This window comes from Balaenoptera borealis (genome assembly GCF_965194805.1).
Source record: "Balaenoptera borealis genome assembly, chromosome: X".
NCBI lineage: Eukaryota > Metazoa > Chordata > Mammalia > Artiodactyla > Balaenopteridae > Balaenoptera > Balaenoptera borealis.
The window spans coordinates 53,480,859-53,505,282 of NC_138881.1; the positions used below are offsets into that span (position 1 = coordinate 53,480,859).

Here is a 24,424-nt window from a genome sequence, read left to right on the forward strand (position 1 = left end):
AGCTCCCAGCTTGAGGAAGAGAATAGAAGAAGATAAAGGAGAGAAGGAGAGGAAAATGGGAGAAGAAAGAAGGAAGAGAAGATGAGAGAGGAATGAGTAGAAATAAAAAGGAAAGTAGAGGAGAGGAATGCAGGGGAAAGAAGGAGAGGATAACTTCTCTTTGAATAGTATTCTCACCAATCCTGCCTCACCATGAAAGCAACTTCAACGAGGCCTAAGGCTTTTCCCATGAAATAGTATTTCACCTTGATAACAGTGCAACACTTTGGTTACCAAACTTCTCAAATCAATAACCTCAACAGAAATAAAATGCATCTGCAAATCCCCTGAATCTTCCAGAGTCCCTTGAGCTCACTCCAATTTCTATCAGGGGAGAGAGCAGAGCTCTTTGTACATAAGAGTAGGGGCAAAGTGAGACCCTCTTCCTCCTTTCCCTCTACCCAAAGCAAAGGTTCCTCTGAGATTTTGCTCAGTAAAATCAGCACGTACTAGATTAGCCATCTGGAGAAGTCCTTAAGGGGATAGAAGCTCTCACTAATCAAAGTAGGAAAGAACAGAGCTTCACAGAAATCAAAAATCTAATTAAGGTGGAATCTCAAGAGGTCTGATAGGGTATTAAAGAAGTTCTAGAAAGCTCATCAACAAGATTAGCTCATCTGCAGAAATAACACAGAAGGGTGGGTGGGGATTCTGTATGAACACTGGAAAAAAACAGGACCTAGAGCTGAAAGTGCTCATTGTATCCATGGTAGTGTCTCAGGGACAGAGAAAATAAATAGGTTACCCTGACCCTCATTTTCACCCCATTTTAGTTGAGGAGGTTTGGAGAAAGGAAGAATTCATTAAGTTCATCTAATGTCCTTTGTCCTGTCTGTGTTTTCATCAAGCAATTTTGTGATTAATTTGGTTTCCAGAATGAATTTTTCTGAGCAAGAGAGAAATTGTTGTTCAGCTAACAATTCCCCAGCTGTTTGGGGATTATATTTGTTCTGGAATTAAAAATACAAAAAACAAACAAAAAACCCTTTGTTATTACATCCATTTCCTGTGATTTTGTCTTGTATGAGTCAGTTCATTGACTATGGTCAGGTCAACTCCAGGTATCTTCTCAGAAATGGAGTTTTGAGGTCATGTAAAACTGAACCCTGTGCCCCAAGATGAGAGATCTCTGAGAAGTGTATGGTCAGGCCACTCAAGATGGCTGTTCTCTTGCTTTCTGTACATCCCCAACTCGACCAGTGCCTGCTTTATCTACACCCTACTAACATGACTGACTTTCCTACATACTTGCCCCAGGCCCCAGCTAGTGACTGTTCTTATCAAAGGGGCTGTGTGGGGCGTTCTCCTCTGCTAGTTTCCCTGGTAACTGGTGAGTCAACCTGACGTCAATTCCCGCTATAACTGGCAATCTCCCCTTACCCCTGGAAGCGAGGCCTGCTGCCACGTCCTGCCCACCTTCCGCCCCATACGGTGTGGTGCTGCTCCAGCACCTTGCTTCAGACATGTAAGATCTCCCATCCATTAAACCACTGTCGCTGAATCTGGGCCCTTTCTTCAGTCTTGAAGCTGGGCAAGCACAGGGGCTTGTAGGCCCATGGAATGCAGCCCAAGAAGTAAGCCCATATCCTTAGAAGGCACTTCTATCTCATTCTGTAATGTCAAGAAGCCAATTTATTTATTTTGCAGATGGGGACAGTGAAGTGCAAGAGGGCAAGAAACTTGCCCAAGTGGGTCAATGGCAAAGCCAGGATCTAGGCCTAGGTCATAACCTTGTTCTACCTAGGTTCTTGTCCTATACCATTCTATGTCTGCATTTTGTAAACTCTCTCTTAGCCTCTAAATAAGGATCAGGAGTTCTGTGAACTCTCAGAAAAGTAGTCATTAAATCAATTGAACCTACTTACTTTTCTAATAACTGCCCAAGGGACAGAAGTCTATTTATAACTTTGCTCCTTTTGACTTTAGATGACAGATTTCCTCCCTCTACTGCCCCCCCCATGCCTGGGTTTTCGCTTTTCTCTCAGATTTTAATTTCCTTTTCTTCCTTACTTAAGGTGACAGGAACATAACCCTGATTGAAACTGTGTTCATTTCTTTTCAAATTTTCTATCAGTATGTCCATGGGAAGAAAGTAGAAGTTTAAAAGAAAACCCAATTGCTGTGCCATCCTATTTTCACCTCCAGCCAGAATCTGATTCTAGGTCTTTCACTAAGAGCCTACTCTGTGCTAGGTATGGAGCCTAAGAAAAGAGATAACCCTGTCATCTGAAGAGATTTGGACTGGGGCAAGACTGGAGTTGGAGACTGAACATGTATGGAAAGGATCTTTCAATAAGCATTTTAATCAGATTTAACAAGAGTTTACAGAAAGTCTGCTTCATGCTGGAACTTACTCTAAAGGCTCTGGGAATCCCAAAACAAGTTAAGTTAAGGTCCCTGCCTGATAGATCTCTCCTTCTAGCCATGTAAACAGATAACCTAAATGCAATGTTTTCAGGCCGTAATTGAGGTATATACATAGTACAGGAGACTTCGTCTAGGGGAGCCAAGAGTGGTTTCCCAGAGATGATAATTGAGCTGAGCCTGAAGAACAAACACAAGGTCACCTGTCAGGATAGATGTGAGGGGGCTAGGAAACCTTCCAGGTCCACAGAGAGGCATATGGAAAGGTCAGAGGTATACTACTAGCGTATAAGTGGTGTCGTAGTTGGAACATAGGATGTGTGGATAAGGGTGAAGACATAGGTTGTGGACAGGTTGTGAAGGGTCCTGACTAATTGGCTGAGGAATTTTCAACTTTTAGCTTCAGGCAATGGGGAACCACTGATCATTTTTAAGCAGTGAAGTAACCCCATTAGAACAGTGTTGTTGAAAGACCGTCTTGGCAATAAATACCAAACTTTAAGGAGAAAGAAATCATCAACTGAAAATAAGCATTATATATATATATATATATATATATATATATATATATATATATATATATATATGAATTATATATATATATATATGTATATATATATATATATGAATTATATATATTCATTTTCATCTTAATCATTAAGAATAAGATTACCCTCTCCCTTAATACAGGCTCTCTGGTGGCTGACCTCATTACCATTCATTCATTCAGCTAACATTTCCTAAATGCTAACTTACTTTGTGCCCCAAACTGAGGATACAGAAATTAACCAAGGGCCCCTTGCCCTTGAGGGAACTCCAGGCTATAACAAGAGGAAGACAGGGGCATAAAATATCATGATACAAGGAAGTGTTATAATCAGAGTATTAATAAAAATATATAATGGTGGTCAAAGATGACTGATCTCTCTATCTTGGATTCCCTTCATGAAGATATGGATTCCCTTCAGGATGATGAGAAGGTTTGAGGTATAGGGTCAGGGACATGAGGACTTCTTAGACATTCAGGGGGATATGCTCAATATTCAATTGAATCTACTAATGTAGAGGTGAGGGAGATAGAGGGTGAGCAAGCTGCAGACACATGCACATACACACAGAGAAAGATATAGAACTCAGGGAAACACTATCGTAATAAGGAGCAGGAAAAGAAAGAGGAATTCATGAAGAAAGCCAAGGAAAGTAGTCAGGAAGATAAGCAAATAAGAGGAATGTAGGCAAGCAAATTCAACTATTCTCACCGAACACTACTCTGGATCAGGTGCTGTGTTAGGCACTAGGGAAACAAATGAAGAAGACAGTCCCTGCCATAAGCTATGATCTTCTGGCAGAAAGTTGATCTTTACATCTCATCTGAGCCCTGCTTGTGTGACACTGATGACAAAATTCGTTCTGAAGAGAGAGGATAACTTCTAAACCACAGGACTTCGAGAAAGAATGAATGGCTGACAGAGGCATCTGTTGCAGAGACATTGAGGGAGATGAGAGCTAGTAAAGAGGCTTTTGGCTTTGTTGAGAAGGCGTTCATGGTAATTAGGTGACACCAGATAGCAGGGTCAGTGCATAAATGGGGATAGAAAACAAATAGAAAGCTAAGTTATGGTGAATTAGGAGGATAAACAACGAGGCAACCTTTAGAAACTACTTTTCTAAGAACTTTGAGTGAACTGAAGAATGATGGAGTGGGCATTGGAAAGAGATTTGTTTTAAGTTGGTTGTGATCAACATATGAAGGACCAAGCAGGATGACATATGAGAAGAGGCCATTAGGCTGGATGAAGTTTCTGTGAGCAGAGCCAGTGGAGTAATGGAAGCAGGTGAAGTGAGAGTGTCCTTAATATGAGTTCTGAAATGCCTTTGTTTGGCTTAGGAGTCAAAGAGGGAGGTTCAAAAGGGGCACAAGAGGCTGGAGGCTTGCAACTCAGGGACGAATGTTTGGAGGAGAAGTAGGATAAGGGGAGAGGAAGTTGACTTAAACCACAACAGGCATGGTTCAGATGAGATGAGAGGATCAACTTCCTGCCAGAGGAAAATAGCTCATGGCAAGAGAAGTGAGAGAAACTCTATATTTGCAATCTCCCCAAATTTACAAACAATTCTCCCCCTGCTTTGCAATAAAAATTGGTACTGTCCACCCTGGAGGCAGTGGAAGTTACTAAAATGACTCTTCCAAGTGGCATGTGGTATAGAAGAAAGTAGTAATGTTGGTTTGAACTTCAAGCACTCAGCTGCTAACTGAGTGACTTGAAATGAATCATTTGAGCACTCTGAGCTTCATTTTTTTCATTCGTGGAAAGGGAAGAACAGCTGCTACCTCCTAGAATAGTTGTGAAGGTTACATGAGAGGATGTGCATAAAGCATCCAGCACAGTGCCTGGGACATAGTAGCCATTAGCCAACTGTTGGCACACTTCCCCCGCTTCCTGTATCCCTAGTCTTATCAACACAGTGTGCTGGAGTCTCCAGATGCCAACCCCCTTTCTTCTCCCTGTTTACACTTAATAGATAATGAGAATATGGGAAAACCTGTGGATGCTGGGAATCCATGCCGCAATGTCCAAGAGCTGACCATCTCCTGGATAGGGTCAAGTTGTCCAGAGGGGCCCACAAAGTACCCCTCATCCTACCTCCTTTATCAAGCATTGAGACAAGCCAAGCTGCTTTCCAGGATATCTGATAGCATCAGTGAGTCAGAGAAGTGGGCTTAATATGTAGTTAGGAACACTCTCAGGCTCCAAAACAGGTCTTTGTTTGTCAGAGACAGATGGTATTTGCTTCACACTACTAGAAGGAGCAGCAGATCCCCCTATGAGTCTCAGGTTCAGGCTCAGGTTCAACCTCAAAGGGTCCTGGAGTAAAAGCCACCCACGAAGTTCCAAACAGGTCCAGAGAAATCCCCAGCCACATGAAAAAAGTTATCCCTAACATTCATATTATCATTTTATAGTTTAGAAAACTTTTCTCACACATGTTAGGTTAGGATTTATATGAATATGTTTGTGTTTAACATAATATAAATATAGTTTATAATAAAATTATAAATTGTATAATAAATATTATATATAATAATAAATAATATATAATATATAAACATGATATAATTAATATTAATATTATATATATATATTATATATATATATAATATATATATTAAAGAACCAAGGCTCAGAGAACTTTACTTAGTCTGGATCATCATTCAGATGTCAGTTTTAGGCCATTTGGAAGAAAGACTTACCTAAACTCTTATACAAGATTAGATTTACTATTATTTTCTCTCATAACACCCTATATTTATCCTACAAAACCTTGTATTTTTACTGTGAGATTGTTTGGTGAGTGCCTTTTTCTCTCATTAGAGCATGAGTTCTGGGAGGGTAGGGTTCTGGTCAGTTGCATTATCTTTGGTATCTCTATCACCCAAACCATTTGAAAAATTCTTAAATGGGAGAAGGGGGTTCTTAAAGACCATATAGTCCACCACATTTATAAAGAAGAGCAAAGAAGGAAATTTCCCAAGTTCATACTACAAGCCATGGCATAGCTGGGCCTGGAACTCAGTCTCCTGCCACTGTGTCTAGGGCTTTCTTTAATGAATCTCCAATCTCGATTAATTCTGGGTCCTCAGTCATTAGGCACCAGGGTCAAGGGATGATCAAAGCTTTCAATATTTACATGTCACCTCATTTTCAGGCCTGTACAACAGGAATAATTATTTTTCATTAACAAATATTTATTGAACACCTACTATAAGCAAGGCATTAGGAATATAGTTGTGAATAAGATAAAATCCCTGCCCTCATGGAGCTTGGTAGAAGACACAGACAATAAACAAAAATATAAAATGATAGAAGCAAAGTCAAAAGACGAATGATAGACTAGTGAAAATATTTGCAATTCTTATTACGTACAAAGGGAGAAATCTCTCTAATATACAAAGAAGTCCCAAACACAAGAAAAATAAATTAGCAACCTTATAGAAAACTGGATATAACAAACATGGTTCTTGACCTCATGGAATTTGTAATCTAGCAGGAGAACCCCCTTTTCTCCAAGGCTAGGGAGTGGCTGGACTGCATGGTTTTAGGACACCAAAGGAGATGGTGAGTCCTTGAGTAGCTCCTCTCATGTCTTCTTAGGCATACAGCTAATAAAAATCTAAATCTCAGCTCTGTCACTTACTAAATATGTAACTTTGAGGGAAATTGCCTAATTTTTTTGAGCTTCAGTGTCCTTATTTTGTGAACTGGGAATAATTCTAATTCTACAGGTGTGTTGAGAGGACTAAGTGATATAATAGATGTGAGAGTACGTGGTACATAATAAACACTCAACAAAACTTTTTTCCTTCCATTTCCCACATCTCATTCTGCCTAGAACTGAGAATAGAGGAGCAGTGCCTCTTCTTCTTTGAATATTTAACTTTTTTTTTTTTTTTTTTTTTGCTTCTTACCATGTAATGTCTGGCCTTGAGAGGAGTTCTCAGTTATACCACTTTCCTGAAATCCCATGAGGTACCTATTTATTAGCTCAATTTTGAGATGGGTAAATGGATAGTCGGAAATATTAGTAATTTAGCCAAGTCCCCACAGCTGGAAAGTGGCAAACTGAAATTCAAGTCCAGGTCTTTGAACTTCAAACTCAATGCTCTTTTCACTATAGCACAAGGCCTTGGGTGACAATCTGCAATGCCTGCCACCAGTCAAGCACCCACTTTTAACATCTTTGATATTTTTATTTCCCACTTAATGAAACTGTAACAGTCTTTATGAGTAAGAGACATTAGACCATCTACATCATAGCATTTGCTTTGGGGTTAAAAAAGTTCAGGTTATACATTGGAGATTCTGAACTACCTATTGCCATACACATTGTGATGGTTGACACTCTTTAGATGAGCCTGTGAAAGCTAACATATGCAAATAAGGGACAGGAGCATTAAGGAAAACTGTCTGTGGTGACTAACCCTAGAGAGAAGTATGTAAAAATTGACTACCTCCTAAATCAGTGCTAAACTAAGTCCTAGCACCCTAGTTCTAGAAGATGTTTAGCTGTGGTGTAAGCACAAAGGCTTGGCCTAAATTCTCTTTTTGTCCCCACAAATGCACCATTCTTGCCCTTTGTTTAGTCAGAGGAAACACTAAGAAGATGAAAATGGTCTGTGTGTCAAGTCAGTGAAACCAGGGGAACCCATCCCAGTCTGAATTAGAGACTATATATTTTAAAGAAATGCAGTTTTGTTCCTTCCAAATATATGCAATGGGCTATCACAAGTTTTTCCTCCTTCCTTCCTTCCCTGTCCACAATTGTTGCCTAGGGGTTTTAACCTTTAGGTGGACCATTGTGGAAAATAGATGAGTGGTTGGCTAGTTATTTCTTCAGTTATTTCTGTCATAGATGGAAGCTTCTGAAGGACTCTGATTGGGAGTAAGGTATAAGAAGTGAGGAGCACAACCAGCTTACTTTTCTAAGTCTTTAAACAACTCTCTGGAACTCCTATCTTATCTTATCTACCTTTTTTTTTTTTTTTTTTTTTTTTTGGTCACACCGCATGGCTTGCAGGATCTTAGTTCCCTGACCAGGGATCGAACCTGTGCCCTCAGCAGTGAAAGCGCGGAGTCCTAACCACTGGACCACCAGGGAATTCCCATTAATTCGTTTATATTTTTCTTTCCAAGAAGCTAAGCAAGGGTCAGCTCAGCTCAACCCCTCTAATAGTCATAAATTGGAAATTAATTGAGTTTTTTCTGAATAAGACTGCCCTTATAGACTGAGATGATAACTGACTTGAATTTGCTATTTCTTAACCAGAGCCATATTATATATCTTTGTAGATTGCTTCAAAATTCCTACCTTTCATAAATTGTTGCATAGCATTTGGGCAAGTGACATGACCTCCCTGAACCTCAGCTCCTCTTATGTCAAATGGGGATAATTTTAGTATCTCCCTCATAAGGTTGTTGTGAGGATATTACTAAACTAATACATGCAAAGGGTTTGAGACAATGCCTGGCACTTAGTAAATTCTCTTGGTAGGTCCAAGGTCTTTGCCTGGTGTCTCCCAGAGCACATTTGGTGAGTTGGATAGGCTTTGGGGTGGCTATTGTTCTAGTGCATCTATAGATATTCAAAAATATACTTAAGCTTATATTTACCCTGTTACATCAGTGGTCCCTCCATTCACACAAGCTCACCATGTTCTTTCCTACCTCTGCACTTTTATTTGTGTTCTTCTTTCTGTCTGGAATGCTCTTCTCTGACTATTGATCTTATTATCTTTCAAGGCTCTTTTTAAATGCTGCCTCTTCTGTGAAGTCTCTAGTCCACCCAGTTGGAATTAACTTTTCTTTCCATGGCCTAAACTCCAGAATTCCTTGTCTTGAAGATGGAAGAGTATTGCACCACCTGTACATTCTCTGATTTCTCATGTCTCATTGGATAAGTTTCAAGCCCTCAACATAATATACAAGGGCTTCCTCAGTTTGGCCTCCTGTTACCTCTCCCACTTTGCTTTGAGCTATTCTTTCCTTTGCTTACTCTATTCCAGACCACATCAGCCTCCTAATCTTCTTGGAATATGCCACATATTTTCCCATCTCAGAGCTTTTACACATGCTGTTTCTTCTGCCTGGAATGTGTTTTCAACAATTATTCACTTGGCTCACCTGTTCATTTTTTCTTATTCTTCAGTCACACTTCAAAGGTCACTTCCTTTGAGAGGTTTTCTTGACCTATTCAAGCCTTGTGGATTAGGTTCCCTGTGTTCTCCTAGCTTTCTGTGATTCCTCCTTTCTTGTCATATTTACCTGTAATTATTTGTTCAATAGCTATTTTCCACCACACTGCAAGTGCCAAGAAGGTAGGCATCTTATGTGTCTTGTTCTCCTCTGTATCCCAAGTGCCTCGCACCATGCTTGATACTTAGAAAACACTCAATATATTTTTGTTGAGTGAATGAATCTAGTCCAGCCTCATTGTAGATATGGCCCATAGAGAGAGAGGGCTTTACTCAAGGTCACACAGATAATCAGTGGCAGAGAATAGACTGTAGTCTGGGTCTCCTGACTTCAGGTGCACTGCTCGTTTCCATACATTCACCTCCACTATAGTATTTGTTCTTTGTACATGCTTATGTATTAATCTGGATCCTGGACTAGGCTGTAAATTCCTTGAGGGAAGGGACTACATTTTATACTTTTGTTGTCCCACATGGTAACTACTAGCTATGTGTGGTGATTGAACACTGAAAACATAGGTAGGCCATATTGTGGTGTACTGTAAATTTAAAATACACACCACATTTTAAAGAGTGTAAAATACCTCATTAAAACATTTTTCCATTGTTTACTGGTTAAGATAACATTTTGGATGCATTGGGTTAAATAAAATATACTATCAAATTACTTTCACCTATTTATATTTCAAATTTTTAATGTCACTATTAGAAAATTTGTGGCTCACATTGTATTTCTATTAGATGTATAATACTGCTCTGCTGTGTATTTATTTTTCCCCTTGGTGCCAACAATAGAGCTTTGCAGCCAGTAAGTGCTCAACACACCCTTGTTGAATAAAGTTGAGTTATAGTTGGTAGGTTAATTGCTGCCACATTTCTTGTCATTGTCACTGGGTTTGTGGGGAACCTCACAGTGAAACCTCTATCTCCAAGCCCATGAGTACATGAAGTTCTTCAGTCTTGGCCTGGGGGTGCCCTGTACATTGCATCAGACTTTGGATTTCCTTTCAGAGGAAGCCCCAGTGCAATCATACACATAGCAATCACCAGGGTTGAGGTGGAGTGTGTGGACACTGGCTTCTTGCACAGGAAGTGGCCTCAGCTTTGCAGTTGTCCCTGGGGCATTTTCTTGACAAGCTTCCTATAGGAAGTGGGGGTAGGTGAGCAGAGAGTTGAACTCAGTGTTGAAGGGGGCTTCTCAGTTCCTTCATGGAAGTGAGGTAAGCTAAGGAATGTGGGGATCTTGGGTTCTTTCATTTGCTTATGCACTGATGCATTCACTTATTCACCTCACAGTTCTGGGGCAACTATTTCATCCTTGGCCCTGTGAAGAAAGGAAGGGATCAGATACAGTCCTATTTGGGGCAGTTCTTGGTCTTTTTGGAGAGACAGACACATAAATGCAGTGTGGAGAGGTTTTTGAGACTAGAGGCAGGCAAAGCCAGGAGCCATTAATTTTGTCAGGAAACGGGTGGTCAGAGAAAGCTTTCTAGAGACAGTGAGCATCATTATTTTATCTCCCCATCTTTTAAAATCTAGCTAAGATCCTACTTTTCTAAGAACCTTTCTAATCACCACCACTTCCTCACCCTCTGCCCTGGAAGAATCATGTCTTTCTTACCCACTCTTCTGATAGTACTTTGTACCTTCATCAACTTGTCTCACACTGTAGAGATATATATTTCCTTAGGTGCATGCCTGAATCCCTCTCCCCTCTAGCCTGACAATTCTTCAGTATGATGTGGTGACTGATGCTCAGACGGGCTGTGCATGATTTTTCAAGGGCGTACAGTTAATGTTACAGAGCTGGGTCTATAATCCAGGGGCTATAACACAGGATCCAAGACACAGGGACTCAGACTCAAAATTCAGTGTTGTTTTTCATTCCAGCACTGAGTGAATAAATGCATGTATCTACAGTGTGGGACCCCTGCACTGTCTGCCTGCTCCCCCTATCCAACTCTCTTCTCCCTCATCCCGCCTCATAAGCATGGTCAAGCCAAAGAGCATCCAAAATGGAAGAACTCTATGTCTTTTGGTTGGACAACAGACCTAAAGGAAAAGTCCCGTTTGTGCTGTTGCTGCAAATTGGCCCTTCCAAACATGCTTTGTGTTTGTGAGGCAAAGAGGAGCTCCGAGGAGCCCCATGTCATTTTCTCTAATTCAGACCTTTTGCATAGTAGGCATGATTTGTAGATCCTCCTGGCTCCTAATGTTTTTGTTTTGTTTTTTTTAATTCGGGTATAGTTATTTTACAGTGTTGTGTTAGTTTCTACTGTACAGCGAAGTGAAGTAGAGTTCCCTGTGCTATACAGCAGGTTCTTATTAGTTATCTATTTTATACATATTAGTGTATATATGTCAACCCCACCTTAATGTTTTTCTTTCATGGATCTACTATGAAGCTGAAGTTGGCCACCATTAATTACTACTTTAAGTGAAGACATTGTTTCCAGAGGGCCTCTGTTAAAAAGCTAGGAGAGTACCTTAACTGATAAGTGAGAAAAAAAACTGAGTGGGTAGCTGAACTTAATCTCTAGGATATGAGTAGGGAGGAAGGGTCCCTCCCTAGAAAAGTGCCCACAGGACAACCCTGACTCCACCACAAGCTTTAGTCAGAAACCAAAATAAAAAGGAATTGAATCTTTCTAGAAGCCAGATCTGGGGAAACTGGTTTCAAGGACTAAGCCAATAAATTATTCTGGTAGAAGGAAGTTTTCTGCAGAGTAGTGTGAGTGTAAGTGAATCCCTATCCCAGGCTGTCCCCTAGAGCCTCTAGGCTCTGCATACACAGGAAAGACCATAGTGAGAGAGGGGCAGGTATGGAAGGGGTTATAAAGGAACCAGGGAATGTTTGAGTTGGAGAGGCCACCAAGATCATCTAGTTCAACCTCTGTTGGTTAAATGGGAAACTAAGACTAATGGAGGGAACAGAGCTAACAGATCTGGGAGTAGGACACCAAACTTCTGGCTCCCAGAATGTGGTCTTTTCTCTTGAACCCGAATTTATATGACTGCATGTAGCTTGGATAGATTATTCACCGAGGCTTGAGTACTGCCAAGGGTCCTATTTCTTCTATGTAGACTAAGGACTGAGACTTGGGCACTGCAATCATTGAAGGTGATCCTGTAAGTATACCCTGAAAGCATTGCAAGAATTGCCTCTCCCATCTGCCATGTCATCAGGATTCATGATGTAGAGCACTGCATAATGGGAATCCAAAGTCTTCCTGGCTGTGAGTGGGGACTGCCCAAGGATTGCAAACATAAGGCTCTAGGAAGTCATTCACTTTCTTCTCATAACTGTCATGTCCCTCATGAAGCCTAAAGGTCACAGTTGAACTTAAGTGTCTGGTACTATCTTTTCCTTCTCAAGGTCAACCACTTTCTTCGTAACCAACATGGGAGAGTAGAAAAAGCCTAACATTTGAGTCAGAAAGACCTGAGTACAAATTCTGCCTTCTCCATTATTTCCTAGTTTTGTGTCCTTAGGCAAGCTACTTTACTTCTATGTGTCTCAGTTTCCTCACCTATAAATAGGAATAATGATAATACCATACTAGATGGTTGCTGATTAAATGAGATAACACATGTAAAACACATAATAAATACTTTCATAGATGTGAATTTTCTTTTTTCTTTCTGTCTGTAAGCTCCCTGGATGCCAGAATGTGACCTGTGGGCAGAGCTGTGTTAGCAGGCCCAGCTTCATAGGCATGTAACCTGTAAACTTTCACAGGGCCTCATGCTTAGAAAGACCCCAAACTTAGCTTAATGTTCTGCTGTTGCCATCTTGAATTTTTAATTTTTTTTTACAAAGGGCCCTTCCTTTTCATTTTTCACTGGGCCCTGCTAATTATGTTTGTGTGCCAGGGGAGATAAAATGGGTGTTTCAGGACCAGGAGGCATTCTGACAGGGTGAGAGAACACATGATTTGGAGTTGACAGAAATGGATACAAATTCTAGGTATACCACTAATCTGCTTTTTGATATCAGGCATTTCCTTTTATCCCTCAGGGGGTCAGTTTCTCAATTTTAACAATGGGGATTTTTATTTGATAATGTCTCAGCTTTGACATTCCAGGACTCCTTCAGTAAACCTGGGGAAAACTCCCTGGCCATAGGTCGAGCCTAGGGCAGCCAGGGCTTTCTGCTCAGACTCTCTGCAGCTTGGGGAGTTAGTATCTGTTGGAGTTCAGCTGGCAGTGGGTGAGGACATGGCAGTGAGGACTGTTGCTGCAGTAGGAGACCCTTTCACAACGGCACTCTTTTGTCATTTTGCACCCAGATTTCCGTTGGCTAACCTCAGCCTTATCTTCCTCATTTCTGTTTCCTCTTGAAGACACCAAGGGCCCTTCAAAACATAAGACCTTCCTGCTCACAGCATAAAGCCCAGTTCCCTCTGGCCTCTGCAGGTTGACTCATCACCAGGGAACCTATGCCTCCTACAAGATGAAGGCACCACTCCAGTAACAGGTATAGTATCAACTTGTCCTCTCTGCTTGGATTCCCAAACTGGGGCAGTGTCCATGGCTACCAAATATGGCTTGGATCTGTTCATCCCATTCTCCTTGGACCCTTCTCAGGAATTCTGGATCAAGGGTAAGGGAGAAGAAGTGTCCCATTAGTACCCTTCTGTCCTGGGGCTTATAATGATGAGAAAGGAGAATGACATTTCCTCTCCAAACAGGCTGTTTAGGGGACAGCCAAATGGAAGTGGAATGTTCTCTGGAACCAGGATCAGGATATTTGAATAATGGTCCTGGTTTTGCCATTTACTCATTGTGTATCTTTGAACAAGTCCTTTCTCCATTCTAGGACTCATATTTTTGACCTCTTCTGCAAAGAAGAGGAGGGGAAGGATTAGATGGACAGTGTCTAGAGACTCGTTTAGTTTTTATATCCCTTATTTTGATAGTTTTTAGCCCTCTGTTGGGAAAGGACATGAGAGTGATGCTGAGTAAATATCTCTGGGTGGGGCTGAGCAGGGGGTTGAACTATGCCTGAAAAAAAGTCCATACTGCTCCCAGTATGAAGGGGCCCAACTGGGTCAGTTGCAGGGCAGGTCTTACTGCTTGGTGTGTTAGCCCTCCCAGGGTAGACAGGGAGCAAATGATATTTTATGTAGTATAACAGACCAAGAGAAAACTTTCAGGGACCCTCAGTATCACTCCACGTAGATATCCATCTTTTCTTCCTATGGGTCTGGCCAGCCTTTCTCAGCTGAACCTGCTTTCCTTATATACAGTCTGTTGGAGAGGCATGAACTAAAACATCAAATGTGGAAATAAAACCAATATAGTTTCAGCTCAGCCACTGCCTCTTTCCATTAATACTGGGGCAAAATAGTCTATAAGGCTCTTAAACTTCAGGTACTAAGAAAGAACCTTTAGCCTCCTCATACCTCTCTTCCTTTTTGATGAAGTCAGAAAGGGCATTCAGGAGGCTGTGGACACCTTCAGTTTATCCAGGTCTTCTCACAGAAGCTGGTAGCCAGTAAGGATGATGATAGAAGAAAGGCATCAGTCCAGTTCTCTCTCTCCCACTACCCTGAACCCAAACTCTATTAATCAGCTTCCTTGATTGGCTTCCACTCACAGCTCCAGGGACTGAGCCAAGGTGCCTGTGAGCTCCTATATGAGAGGCTCTGGAAAGCTCACCAAACACTTTCCTGACAACTTTGCCAGGTAAGTCTTCTTGTCCGCATTTCCAGAGAAGACAACTGAAGCTCAAAGGACAACTGAAGCCTAAAGGAAAACTTTCCCAAAGCCATGATTGGCTAATTAGTGCCCAATGCAGCATTAGAATCTAAGTTTGTCTGATTCTTTCCACTATGCCATATCTGGTGACCAAGATTGTTGCTTTGGCTGAAAAAGCCACACTTCTGGGTGGCTTGGAATGGCTTGGGTAAGTAGAGAGGGAAATGAGGGGATGGAAAATATCATTTAGAGCTTTAGGTTTGAAGTCACTCTCAGATATCAAATTGGAGGAACATGTCACCTGCTTATCAACATACATTTACCTGAAAGAGTTAAGTTTTTTTTAATGCACTATGATTTTTTGCTGAAAGACAAGTCCCTCTGCCTTGTCTTAGCTGGGATAAGGCTTTCTGACCTCATGGGGCAGTTTTACGTTCTTTGGAATGTTTGCCTCTTTTCATGCCAGTATATAATATAAGCCAGCTACTTTCTCACAGATCAACTACCACAACTGGGAAAGGGAGGAATTTAACACGGACTACCTGGAATTTTTAGCAACAGTATCTGGGTATTGCCAAGTGAATTCTCTCAGAAGTTCCAGGCCTGATCATGCTCCTGGCAGCTTCTTTATTTCTCTGATGGCTGTGAGTTGAATGATCCCAGTACCTCACTGCCAAGTCCACTGCCTATATTTTGCCTTCCTTTTTGATGTGTCTCCCTTTTCCCAGAGAGATATACAGAGCATGGAGGTAAAAAGACCAGTGAGGAAAACTGGAGGGCACAATGGGATGACATAGGGCACAACCCCAAACTGTGTACAACTTGTATGATCTTTAGCAACTCTCATCCTCAGTGTGAGCCTTCATTTCCTCCTTCATAACATGAGTAGGTGAAACTGTATGAAGGTCTTTTTATAGCTTCCATTCTTGAGTCCAGATGGGTTAAGTGCATCATGTTAGGCAAGGCTGAGACCATAAGAAATTCCTGTTTCATTGTCCTGACCCTGTTAAGTCAGTGGTCAATGGCCTTTGCTTTCCTTGTGGTAGTTCAACCACCTTTTTTTTTTTTTTTGGAGCATTTGTTATGTATCAAATACTGACCTAAGGGCTTTACATACATTATTTCATGTCATTCTCACAATAACTTATTAGGTAAGTACTATACTTACACCCATTTTGTGGATGTGGAAACCTAGAGCTCAAAGAGATGAAATGATTTATCCAAGATTTCTCAGCTACTCAATGGAAGAGCCAGAATTCATGCCCGTGCTTAACCTCAAAGCCTATATCCATAGTCATAACACTGTGAGAACATAGGCTGAGAGAGTTGGGAAGGTGGGACATGGACATTGACTCTGGGACCTGGTCCTTTCTTGAGGTCAGGGAGGCAGGACAATGACCAAATTGTACATTCTCTGCTGCATAGAGAATCTCATTGAAGCTCCGGACCCCTAGAAATGCCATAGCTATAGGACTCAGGCCTGAGGACCCCCTCAGCTGAGCACTGGGGCTTCACCTGCAGGATCAAGTGGGTCTTTCTTACATACCCTAAGGATGCCTCTTCTGGTTAGAAGCCTTATTGCCTATTTTGTTCACTTCCTTATTCTGGTACTTCAGCTAGTCCCTATAGCCTCTGCAGTTTCCCTGGTGCTCAGGGTGTGACTCCTTTCTTTTTCTTTCCCTCCAGGGCCATATCTCCCAGGAAGATCTTGCCTCCCCACTGAAGCCCCTGGCCCAGCCTCCTGCAGTGCCACGCTCCGTGTATTTGACAAGCTGAGTTAGACACTCCATGTAGTAGAGTGTCAGTTTGTCAAATACCCCAAGTGCGGCATATGCCTAGCAGCTCCAGGCCAGGACAGTTGAGATACAGCAGATAGACTGACAGCTGGATACAAGAACACACACCAAGTACCAACTAAGCTCTCAGAAGTTATTTTCGGTGACTTTGAGGGGATTAAAGCTTGTACCTGAGGGTGTCAGAGGGAAAATGAAGCAGCTCTGCTACACACAGTGGGAGCCCTAGGGGGATACAATAGTCTTGAAAAGGCATACGGGCCCCAGGGATGGAAGTACTCCTTTATTCATCACTTTCTCCCTTCACATTCCCCTCTCAGAGTTCCCTAGCAAGGACATCTGAATTCTCACACAAGCATCATCACAGGGCTTAGACACCCAGTTTCTGGACATTTAACCTTGGCTTCTTAACACACTTTGACCTTACCTATCTCTCTCCTTTTCTTCATGCTTTTTCTCCTCCTGGGAACACCTTCTTCATTTCTCTCTTCTTATCCAATTCTTTCTCATACTTCTTGGCCCAGCCAAAGTCCAGTCTTTCCAAGGACTTTTGAAAGTCAACTTATACTCTTTCCTTCTTCATTCTCAAAGCACTCCTTGCCTGGGTGCTTGTATGCACCCTTTTATCTCCTACTGCCAAATGGTACACCTTGAATTGTTAATGGACTTTTACAGGGGATATTTTTGAATTCCCCACTAGATTGTGAGCTCCTAGAGAACAATACTCTTTCCTTAATTGCTGCCTCCCCATTCCATCCCTACTCCAGCCCCAGCACAGTACTCAGGTAACAGAAAATACTTAATAACTGTTTATTGGTTGATAGACTTTCCACTAGTCTATTAGTTTTGGGCCTTTGGGCCAAATGCTACCCAGGAATTTTGTAAGAAAACAATTAAACTTTGGTCACTGCAGTGCTATAGGGTGTGTGAGGTAATTGCCAACATGGAGGGTTTTTCTTCCTGAGAAATAGGGTCAAGAGTCAGAGGAGGAGGGCAAAAATGTAGACTCAGAGGGCAAGTAAGTTTTGGAATTACTTGGTAACAAAAAGTTATACAGATGCTTTATTGCAGGATTTTTCAGAGACTTTAATATTGTAATGTTCCATTGGAAATCTCCAAGAGAGGGCCATAGAATGAAGCATTTCCCATGTTTATCTGATCATGGAAACTTTTTTCTGTGGGCCATTTCCTGGGTCGAGTGTTCCATGGAACAAAATTTGAGAAATTGCCTTAGAGGAACTTCATATCTTTCCTCTCTTCTGGAGATCTTGTCTTTTTACTCCTCTACTTTTCTCCACCCAACTACCTGCCTAAGACAGGTCCTGTGTTATTATACCATTTTTGTTTAGCCTATCCTGCATATTTGGTCTAGCCTTATACTTAGGACTTTCTCACTGGCTTGTCTTGTATGAAAAAGATTATCAGGTTTTGGGCAGAGATGATCTCTAGAAGTTTCCTGCTGCAATAAATATATGCTCCTAGGTCTGTAATTTTATCTTGTTTTATCTTGTTATCTTGTGGCATTTAATCAACTTGCAGTATCAGTGTTAACCTGCATCATAGAAAGAGTTTAGAAGTTTACCTTCATTTTTTTTCTACTCTGGAACAATTTATGTAGCAACAACAAAAGGCATATGGGTCCCAGGGATGGATGTGCTCCTTGATTCATTACTTTCGTTCCTTCCTGTAAAGCGAAGGACTCTTTGTTTAATTTTACGTATGATTTTGACTTCTGTAATCAATTCATAGGGGAGCAGCTGCTGGTTAAACCTGAGCTGACCTTGGAATTGCATTGTAACCAAAAGTGGCACATGTCAGCTTCCATAAAGGGTGAAGAAGTTGATTTGACATGCATTACCTGAGGGAAAAGAAACAGTGTTGAACTGACCCAGAACAGTTCCTCTCTGAGGAGATTGATTTAAAGGTGTATTGTGTGTGCACATATACAGACAGATAAACACACACACACATGCACGCACACACACACTCACACTCCTAGTGCCTATTCCTGTTTGAGAAGAGAGACTTCCCTGTTCTGACCTCTACCCCACATTGTAAGAAGGGGCCAAGAGATAAAGACGATCTATGAAGAGTACAACTACTCCAAAGGTTTTAGGATTCTAGGAGGTGGAAGTCCTTGAGGGTGATGCATTCATACTTTGGAAAAAGGGGGAGCTTTTTATCTCTGCACCCACAGTCTGTTGAGACAGAAGAAAGACTCCTTTTTTAGGTTTCCAATTTACCTGGGAAGAGTCACCCAGGTGGAGCTGGCAGGATGATTAAGAAGGGAATAGAAGGTAGCTGAGTACTGTTTTACCAAATATTCATTGTGTTCCAGTGAGCTCACTGCTGAAATGAGGTAAGGGTACCATGGGTGGGAAGGAGGAAAAAACAAAAAAGCAAAGGTGCTATCCATACTCCCAGGGCCCCAACCATCTCAACTAGTCTCACTTTAATCACTCTTGGTAGGTCCTTGAGAGAGGACCAATGTGACCAAAGTTGCTGTTATGTTTAGATATTTATTGAGCATCAGAAGAATACCAGAACACTAGACTCACAGTACAGGAGCAGAACTGAACCCTGGCCTGTTACATGACAATCTCAATTAAAAGCTATCTGGCACTAGAGAAAGGGAAGTGATCCTAAACCCAACTGGTTCCCTGAGCTGCCAGAGCTGAGCTTCCCTCTGGTCATTCAGTGGTAAGAGGTCAAAGTTGAGTGGTGTCTGGAGGCATGATGACCAAGTCCTAGTGCTATGGGCACTTCCCTCTGGTGTTTGGAGAGAAGCAATGGAAGCTCCAGGCAGGGATACTAGAAGGGCCTAAGGCATGACCCAGCAGCAGGCTTGCTTGAGGTGCATATGACAACTTCTTAGGCAAAACCATTCACTCTTAGCAACCCCAATGTTGACAAGGAAGACACTTTGGACTATCCAGGAAGAAAGATAGCAGGGAAAGGGGCCATGCAGAATGCCAGGGATGAATAAGCAATTATGTCAACAGACCTTGGCCCAGTAGGACATTTTTAGCAGCTGCTCTTGCCCTTGGTGACCAGAAGCTCATAATCTGGGGGAACCGCGTGCAGCAGGCGAGCGTAGTCACCATTGATCTGGGCGATGATCTGGTACTCCTGGCCCAGGCAAGGCTCATCAGAGTAGTCGTTGTCCAGTGTCTGGGAAGCTGGCTCTTCACTGGAGCAGCCACTTGTGAAGATGGCCACCCTCATGGTTTCACCAGGATCACTGGCCTCCTCGGCATGCACCCTGTGGTCCAAGATCCCACCACCCATGAGAAGAAACTTGAATCTGGTACCCTGGTTTCCTACTTTTCTGCCCCAATTCTTGCCAACTGACCCTCAGGCACTTGCCACCCAGGGATTCTGGGAATGGAGGGCTAGAGGACCTAAATTATTTTGTGTGTTCACTGGGCCAAGACAGTACCACAGAAGATGCTTCAGAGAGGGAAGAAAGTTGTGCCCTGACCCTGAAGGCCTCTGGGCTTAAGATTGGGTCTGTGCCAAACCCCCTTTCCTCTATGCCAGTGACGAACAAAATTGAGGGCAAGGAATGGGTCAGAAGATAGAAGAGGAGAGGTTATCTTACCTGGCCACTTCACAGACATGCTCTAGAAAAAAAGGAAGAATCAGGTCAGAAGTCTCCATGGGGAGTGAGTAAGGGCCAAGCATGAGTATTTGTCAAAAAGTAAGGGAAGGAGAGACAGAAAGGGGGATCTCAATATGTCTCAGCCTTCCAACAAATAGGAGCTGTTGGGAAGGTGAGTTGAAATACAGGGATGCAGATTTATCAGGGAAATGAAAAGGAAGCACACTTTATCACTGTCATCTTTGACATACTCTGACTCTGGACATTGGGCTGGAGCAGTCGCTTGGTATGGTGGGGGGAGGGACACTGGAACTGGATCCACTCTCCACCCAGGAATCTTGCCAAAGATCCCCAGGGAGTCCTTGTGAGAAACTTGGCAGCCATCCAGAGCCCAGGTAAAAGGGTCTGAATTAGTCTGATGCCCGGGACTTTGGCTTGAGCCGTTCCCAAATTCACTTATCCCCACCCTGCACCCAGGAAAGATCCTGGAATAAGTCACCATTGCTCCCTAGTGTCAGTGGAGGAGAAGTATCTACATTCCATGCAGGCTTAAAGGCTCTAGCCTAGTACAAAGATGGATATCTCTTGGTACTGCCCTCTAGGAGCTTGTAATCTTTCAGAGGTGCAACAGGGAACGCATACATTAAACCACAACAAAGCAAACACAGCATGCTGCAGCAATTTTGCTTTGTGATAGAGCCCTGTATTTCCATGTCTTACCTCCCCAATTGGCCTGGCAGCTACTATACTGTAGGTCTTTTTCATTTTTATATGCCTAATGCGTGGTACATAGTAGGCACTCAATAACTACATGTTAAATTGGATTGATGCCCTAAGGCTGTCTCCCTTATAGAGAGGTAGAAAGCAGGAATTCTGGGAAGGCAATCCAGGAAGGGAAAACTATAAAGGCATGAGGTGTGTGGCCTATTTGCCTGCTTGACTCCAGTGTCTGGAAATGAAAATAAGTATAAAGGCATGGTGGGGATTGACAAGATAGGCCAGAGCCAAATTACAGAAGGCTTTGAATAGAATGTTACATTTTGACCTCTACCCCCTGAGTCATGAGGAGTCCTGGACTGTTTTTGAAAGGAAAATAATCTAATAGGATTACAGTTTATATCCAGTCTCATTGAGACTATAATGAATGTTTTCCTTTTAGTACTCCTGGGATTTGTGACCACTTGAGATATCTCCACATCCAAGTTTAGCCTCATGGGTCGTAGCCATGGCAGTTGGCCAAGACCGGAGCTTATGCTTGAGACCCAGGATAAGGAAACACTCAAGGCTCCCTTCTCTTTTTTGGTTGGAGAGACCCATGGTAGAAACCAGACTATTTGGGAGTAAGAGCTACTACAAACGAAGAGACACACAAATGCTAGTTAAAATAGCTAGTGCAACAGGAACTGAGGTGTAGTTATGTTTCACTTAGATATCAACATCCAAATTCTTTTTCCTCCTCTGCTGGCAAACAGACGTTAAATGGCCCTGACAACTACACAGTAATCATGTCACTCCTCGGCTTAAATAATTTTTAGCGATTTTTAATGCAAGGCTTAGAGAAGAAAGTCAAATTCCTTAACCTGTCATTCAAGACCTTCTATAATCAGGAATAAGCTTTCCTTTCCCCCTGTATTTCTCTATTGCTTGGCTACGTGAATTTTCTTTATTGATGACTCCACTCACATTCATATTTCACCATTTTACCCCTTTACTCTTATAGTTTCTCCTTCCTAGACTATTGCTCCCTTTCAAATGGTTTTCATCCTCCAAGGAATGGTCTAAGTCCCGTCTCCTTCTGAAATCCCTTGCTAATTACTCTAGCCCTAACTGACTCTCCTGTCCTCTGGATCCCTTAGCATTGATTGTCTTCTCCAGGCTTTGAGTCCATAGCCTTTATAGCTATGTACTGTTATTGATAAACTCCACGCTTCTACCTTGATTCCATCAATCAAATTGTAAGCAACTTGAGCTCAGGGACTGTGACTTCTCCTTCTCTTGCATCCTCATTAGAAAACCCATTACGTAGATGCTGTACTCGATTGGGTACCAAAGATTTGTGAATTAACTTTCATAAGTTGTATTCTCATTGTTGCCTTGCATGTCTGTCTCCATGGACCCCCTACCCTCACTTTCACACTAGGCTAGGAGTCCTTTGAAGTGCCTAACATAGTGCTTGATACTGAGTTTATGCTCAACTATACTGCTGAATGAATGAATGAATGAATGAGCAAGAGCCACCCAATCATACTTATCACTCACCCTGTTGGGATGTCTTCCGGCAGACCATGATATAAGTCATGGTGGTGACCACAATACAGCAGAAGGAGATGATGAGAATTATGGCAAAGATGGGCAGGCCATTTCCTAGGAGGTAAAACAAGACCAAGTGATATCTGGTTGAAAACGAGTCTAGCAACAGTGACTCCAAGGATCAGTCCAGACCAGTTCACACTTCTTTCTTTTCCATCTTCTCCTAAATTTCTTAGCTAGCCAGAGAGACAAACAAAACCCTAAGCCCATGAGAAAGACTTGAGAGAAGCTAGAGACTCCATGTATAAACAAGTTATTTCAGACCCACTGGTTGATGACTGATTGGCCTAGGCATTTGAATGACATAGGACATTGTATATAGTGGAAAGTTTCAGTTGCAAAGTTCACAGCCAAAAGGGAAGGCTAGAATTCTTAACATTGCCCTTACCTGGCCCAGCACTTGTCTTTCCAACGTAGCCATCCACTTCAGTGGTCCAGCCCTGGGATGAGTTCACTGTGGATGTTGCTATGACAACAAGTGTGTTAGGGTTAGAGGCCTCTCTTCCAGAAAGGAACTGTGAGGTGTAGGGTGACTGCAAAGTTTGAAGTCCTTCTGTGGGTATCTGTGCTAAGCTTTCTGCAATTCCTGGCCATGTCATTGACCACTATTACCATAAAGCAAGGTACCTTAGTTTTTCACTGTTTATGATGGGAAGAAGGCCAATAGAGGGGAGGCAATATACTTAAAGTCCTATAGCAAGTCAGACTAGGAGCAAAGCAGAAGTCACAGTTTTCTCTTTTCTCACTTTTCCCATGGGATTATTCAAATTCTCTCCTTCCTTTTGCTTCAGACATTTTCACAAAGAAGAATATATATATTCATGATTCCACTTCATCATGACCCTTAAATCTTTCTTATTTCCATTTCTTTAGTACTAATTTCCTTATGAAGAACATAATGACCTCTTATTACCCATCTGATGGCATTGGGCTTCCTCCCTTGGCTTCTATGAAACCATTTCAGACCTTTCCTACTCCCGCAGAACCCTAGTAAAACTCACCTTCGAAGGGGGATTGCATGGTTGGAGGTGCCTTAGTCTTGGACTCGAGTGGCTTTGAGGAATCTGCAAGGAAAAGGGAGTCCATTCAAGGGCCCTGGCACCTTTGAGTGAACAGTTGAATGCCTTAGGGAAAATGGGAAGTAAGTAAGGGCCAGTCAGGTCTTTAATTAATCTGGATGGGAAAAACATTTTGTTTTAACTAACTTCTGATTGAAATTTAGCTATTCATTCTCTTGAGAGGGTCTTAGAAGGATTACAAAGAAGGTGGCTGTGGTGATGACAGTAAAAATGGTAGAGTAATGACCTCCAAATATTCACTTCTTCACAAAAGCAATGAAATAACTGACAAACAAATTCATAACATTTTTCTTTAAGATTTGCGGAAATTAGCCAAAGGTTTGCATCAACCCAAGTAGCATTTATGGAAAAAAAAAACACCCCAGTCATGTTAAGAACAGCGAGCTCTATGGCATTTTAACTTACCCCAGCCCTATCACCCTGCTCCAGGCCAGTAGTAGCCTTGAAAATAAACCCCATTCTAGGTGCTGGAGTGGACAGAGCAGATTTAATTCCCAAACAATTGTCATTATTTGACCTGTGTGGTGGTTCCCTGAAAGACCTGATTCAAAAGGCTTATATTTATTGGTCACCCAGTGCTAAAACTCTCCCCAGGGAAGGGATGTATTTGTCACACAGCTGCCTGAGGCAATAGATAATAGTTGAGGTAAACAAGAAACTAGCCAAAAACTTAAAAAAAATAGTAATTATATTTTCATAGAGACTTTGAAAATCTCTGACACATTCCTGGTAATCTAGAAGACCACAGACATACCTAGGGTTTTGTGCATGCTCAGGAAAGACATGA

At 42.0% G+C, this 24,424-nt stretch overlaps 1 protein-coding gene across 2 annotated transcripts in view; it reads right to left on the minus strand.

Moving 5' to 3' along the window:
- VSIG4 (V-set and immunoglobulin domain containing 4) overlaps positions 1 to 24,424 on the minus strand; it is a 58,289-nt gene that overhangs the window by 7,841 nt on the left and 26,024 nt on the right. Inside the window, exons 4-8 of one of the 2 annotated variants that reach the window (XM_082376683.1) lie at positions 23,560 to 23,622; positions 22,947 to 23,024; positions 22,508 to 22,612; positions 20,249 to 20,270; positions 13,617 to 19,909 (exon numbers count right to left, since the gene is read on the minus strand). In XM_082376683.1, coding sequence (XP_082232809.1) covers positions 19,672 to 19,909; positions 20,249 to 20,270; positions 22,508 to 22,612; positions 22,947 to 23,024; positions 23,560 to 23,622 — 506 coding nt within the window. In that variant the 3' untranslated portion in view covers positions 13,617 to 19,671. Of the gene's footprint in view, positions 1 to 13,616; positions 19,910 to 20,248; positions 20,271 to 22,507; positions 22,613 to 22,946; positions 23,025 to 23,559; positions 23,623 to 24,424 lie in introns of those variants that run through there. The other variant, XM_082376684.1, reaches the window with a different exon arrangement.